Source organism: Acyrthosiphon pisum, chromosome A1 (assembly GCF_005508785.2).
Source record: "Acyrthosiphon pisum isolate AL4f chromosome A1, pea_aphid_22Mar2018_4r6ur, whole genome shotgun sequence".
Classification (NCBI taxonomy): domain Eukaryota; kingdom Metazoa; phylum Arthropoda; class Insecta; order Hemiptera; family Aphididae; genus Acyrthosiphon; species Acyrthosiphon pisum.
This window is the reverse complement of record NC_042494.1, coordinates 145,201,521-145,206,412: the sequence shown is the minus strand read 5'-3', so window position 1 is coordinate 145,206,412 and position 4,892 is coordinate 145,201,521. Positions and strand designations below refer to the sequence as shown.

At 28.7% G+C, this 4,892-nt stretch overlaps 1 protein-coding gene across 3 annotated transcripts; it reads left to right on the top strand.

The window, feature by feature from the left end:
- The first annotated feature begins 68 nt into the window (after nt 1–68).
- LOC100169167 (queuine tRNA-ribosyltransferase catalytic subunit) lies at nt 69–4,886 on the top strand. 3 transcript variants are annotated; one of them, XM_016800903.2, is made up of 3 exons: nt 69–300; nt 1,971–2,120; nt 3,457–4,886. In XM_016800903.2, exon 3 carries the CDS (start codon nt 3,505–3,507, stop codon nt 4,681–4,683), a length of 1,179 nt encoding a protein of 392 aa, XP_016656392.1. In that variant the 5' UTR covers nt 69–300; nt 1,971–2,120; nt 3,457–3,504; the 3' UTR covers nt 4,684–4,886. The 3 variants fall into 3 exon arrangements, with proteins under 3 accessions (XP_016656392.1, XP_016656393.1, XP_001950376.1); XM_016800904.2 differs by lacking the exon at nt 1,971–2,120 and having other exon boundaries at nt 69–217; XM_001950341.5 differs by lacking the exon at nt 1,971–2,120 and having other exon boundaries at nt 70–300.
- Nucleotides 4,887–4,892: the final 6 nt, after the last annotated feature.

Sequence of the window (4,892 nt, the reverse complement as noted above, 5' to 3'; positions counted from 1 at the left end):
GCAATGTTGTGAAGGTGCGGGTTTCAGAAAAACATTGATAAGACCTTTCCGTTTCGTATCCTGTATATCTTAATTCGTGGCTTGAACTCATTACTCTTTGTCGGCTGTGACAGTTGTTGTATAACCGGAAAAAAATAAATAAATACATTTAAAATTTATATTCCAAATGTATTAAGTACTTCTCATGTTTTATTACATCGCAAATTATAATTTACAGGTATTATTCAATGAAAACATTTTATTTTAATTCAATTTTTTTTCTGTACCTACCGATTTACTAATAAACTTTTGGTTGCGTATGTAAGTATTATTTTAATTATATCCTACTTTAGGCTAAAATATCTTTAAACTAAACGCAAATGTTAATAATTAAGGCTTTCTGGTGAATTAGATTTTAGGCTTCTTATTAAAAAGTACTCCCCATTGTTGTGTTTGATGATTGAATCCATGTTTACACAAGTTGACAATCAATAATGTAATGCATTTTTTGGACTATTGAAATAAAATTTATTAACAAATTTACTGTTTATCACAAGCATATTAATTTATTTAGTAGATAGTGGGAATCATAATGTGGCTGACATTATCATCATTAACATTTTGTAAATATACTCTCATATTTTAAAACCAAATCAAAAACAAAATATGATTTTTCAATATTTTTCTACTAATTCTATTTTATGAAATAACTTAAAGTTTTTAGCGTTAAGAAATTATATTCAAAATACTTCTGAGTTTCAAACTGTATACCTATATGTAGATCTTTTAAAAACTATAATATAATATCAGTAAAAATCAGGGAAAACCGCATGTAGGATTCAGTGGTTGCCAATGTACTCACCGAAGCTTAAAAAATTGTATTGTATATTTACAATAATACCTACACTACACAATGATATTTTAAATACTCAGTAGATCACTTTTCTCTAAATTTCTTTTGATTTTATTATCAAAGAACTTTCAGGTAACTATTTCTGAATATTTGGTTTTTTCTGCACTAACTATTTTCAGTTTAAATGCTGCTATACCATTGCCCATTTTTCAAAATGTTGCTGTTCTTTACTTTAGAAGTTATACTTACCAAAAAATTGGATAATAGATTTTTATACATTTTGGTTGTAGCCTCAATAAAAATATCAAAAACTTCTATTTTGTATTCTTTTTATTATTATTAGCCATGTTATTTTTACGTTGAATATGAAGGAACAATTATATTGTGGTCATCAGTATATACTTAATTATTAGCTACCTGTGTTTGTGTGTGTGTTGTGTGGGGGGGGGGGGAGATTTCATCATTACAAATAAATAATTTATTTTTATTTGTCATTTGTATTTAGAATTTTTTTTATTTTGAAAAAAATCAATTTTTATTTCACTTTCAGAGTAAGCACCTTTAAACACATTTTGAAAAAAATAAGTTAAAAATGTACTTTGCATATTTTACCAGCTAAACTTATTTTCTAGGGGGGCCCTTGGTAAATAGTAAAAATATTTATGTTTTGTGTATTAGATTCTAAGCGGAGCGAAAGAATGTATTGGTTTTACAATGATGTGTGTTTTTTTTCTGTCTGTCAGCAACATTTTGGATAGTGAGCATGCTTTGATTTTTGAGATTAGCATCTTTTCTGATAGAAAAGTGAACCTAGTTAGGACTTTTGGGAGATCAACATTGAAAAAAATTTTTCAAAAAAAAATACCGAAAAATTACAAAAAACCGGTAAAAAAGGATTTTTAATTCCTAACATTGTCACCTTAGCAATGTATAAAATATAATAATATTACTCTAATCGCTCTGAATCAATTTTCGTATACAATGGTTTATCATTGTATTCAAATATAACACATCCCTTACAACTGCTGTATAACAGAGCGGTACCCACTTGTCCACCTTTTATGTATTAGTCTTTATTGCATAATAATTTAGTACCTAAGTAGATATAAGTATTCATATTACTATTGATTGAATATAGATATATCAAATTGTTAATATTGAAAGCAGTGCCGTAACTAGAGAGTCAAAGACCCAGGTGCAAACAAATGCATATGGGCCCCTCTTTCTTGAGATACATAAGAAAAGTCGGACTGACTTCACACCATGGGAATTTTTACTCCTTAGATAGGTTAGTATTTGTGGATGTATTGAATTTATTTATAATAAAATATAAAAATAACAATTTTAGTTTTTATGTAACACCAGAAATAAAAATGTGGGTTAGTGGATGTCGCTCTGTTGTACAGTAGGTTACAAGTGGGTGACTGTAATGGATGGTGTTAAATTTGAATTCAAAAATATAATATAATTGTATAAGAAAAACGATTCTGAGCGAAAACGGTCAGTCAGCCTACTAGGATGATATTAAGGTGACTAAAGTAATTTATATAGAACCTATTTATGTGGAACCTTGTTTTAAATTTGCAATCCTTATCTATAAAAGTTGAACATTTTATAAATTTGTAACTACAAAATAATGATTTAATTTTAAATAAGATAAATTTTGTCAAAATTCGAACTTTAAATGCTTATAAAAACAAATTGTGCCTATGTATTTTTAATACTTTTCAGAAATTGAGAAATAAACAGATAAAAAAACTAAAAAAATTGACAAATGACAAAGTCCGTAAACAGCTCAAAAAGAGTCAAATTATTTCGAAAATTTTATCGTTTACAGAAAATGCTAATATAAACATTCAGTGAAATTTTCAAATATCTACAGTCATTCATTTTCAATTACAAAAAATTAAAAAAATTGTTACATGAGAAATCGAGTGAATATCAAATGTTGTAAAAATATGAATTTCAAACGCTCATAAAAATTTAATTTGGCATTCTTGTAGACATTTTTTTTTTGAAAAAGGTAGACAAATATATGAAGAATCTTGCATTAAATTTTATATAGAAAATGCTAATATAAAAATTTTGTCAAAATTGAATGTACCTACAACCTACGGTCATTTGTTATAGAGTTGCACCAAAAACCAAAATCGATTTTTTCAAAAACAGATTTTGCGTAGAAATTCCCGTGTTTCCTTAATTTTTCTTTAGTTTTTCACGTCGCTTTTGAAAACTACTGGGAAATTTTTGCTTTTGACCCCCAATAGTACCAACTAGACAGACCAGGCTTTTACATTTTGTTATATGAAATTAAATTCAAGATAATAACAAAATTATAATGAATCAAATAAAAAAAAAAAAAATTGACGTCTATCCGCTAAGGGCCCTTCGCCCCTGTGGGCCCCAGTGCTGTGCACCACCTGCACTTATGATTTTTACGGCACTGATTGAAAGTATTTAATTCATGATGGTAAAAATGTATTTTATATTAACATTTAAAATAATTTCCGTTTTATACAATGCTTACTAAATTTATATGTTATATAAATATGTATACCTAAGTCGTTTGACTCTGACATACCAATCACTATAATTTAATGTTTATCGTATTTTTTTTATTTCAGGAATTTATTTGAATAGGTTCAAACCAAAATTTATTAAAATAAATCAAGATGGAAAAAGCTTTGCAATTTGATGTGATTGCCTCCTGTACTACTTCAAAAGCTCGTACTAGTTTAATGAAATTACCTCATTATACAGTGGAAACGCCAGTGTTTATGCCTGTTGGTACCAAAGGATCTGTTAAATCTGTTTTACCAGAACAGCTGGAAGATATGAACTGTCAAATTATTTTAGGAAACACATATCATTTGGGATTACGTCCTGGAGTTGAACTATTAAAAAAAGCCAAAGGCCTTCATAATTTTATGGGTTGGAAACGTGCTCTACTTACTGATTCTGGAGGCTTTCAAATGGTCTCATTGTTACATATGGCTGAAATTAATGAACAGGGTGTTAATTTTGAATCACCTTATGACGGTACAAAAAGCTTGTTAACTCCAGAGAAGTCTATTCAAATACAAAATGCAATTGGTGCAGATATAATAATGCAGTTAGATGACGTCGTACCAACTACTTCAAAAGACAATGAAAGAATGGAAGAAGCTACACACAGGACTACACGTTGGTTAGATCGTTGTTTAAGTGCTCATGAAAGACCTACTGAACAGAATATATTTCCTATTGTCCAAGGAGGTCTTATAGAAAATTTAAGAAAGTTAAGTGCCAATTTACATTTGGAAAGAAAAGTAAACGGTTATGCTATAGGTGGTCTCGTTGGAGGGGAAGATAAAGAAGATTTTTGGAAAATGGTTATTCTATCTACTAATTTATTACCTTGCGATAAACCTAAGTATGTGATGGGAGTTGGATTTGCTGTAGATTTAGTAATTTGTTGTGCCTTAGGAGCAGACATGTTTGACTGTGTATTTCCTACGAGAACAGCTCGGTTTGGTTGTGCGTTAATTTCAAGTGGTCAGATTAGTTTAAGACACAATAAGTTCAGAATGGATTTTAGACCAATTGAAAAAAATTGTAGGTGTTCAACGTGTAAGACATATACTCGAGCATATATACATCAGATTGTCTGTACAGAAGCTGTTTCTTGCAGTTTACTATCAATACATAATCTTCATTATCAAATGCAATTGATGAAAGGTATTAGAGAGAGCATCAAAGTAAACAAATTTCCAGAGTTCGTCCAGGAATTTATGACAAATATATACCCAGATAAGAGTTATCCACAGTGGTGTCTTGATGCACTACAATCGGTGAATATAGAACTGAAATAAGAATTTATATTTTAAGTACAAAGTTCTGCGAATTGTATAGTATTGTTTGAATTCATAATTTTCATTGGTTGAATATTAAAACAACTACCAAATACCTATTAAATTATTTAATTTAATTTATTTTTTTAATTATAAAGATATACATTATATTAAGTTAGGTTGGCACTTACTATTATTTATAGACTTTATTTTAAGACTTGCATTAAAAA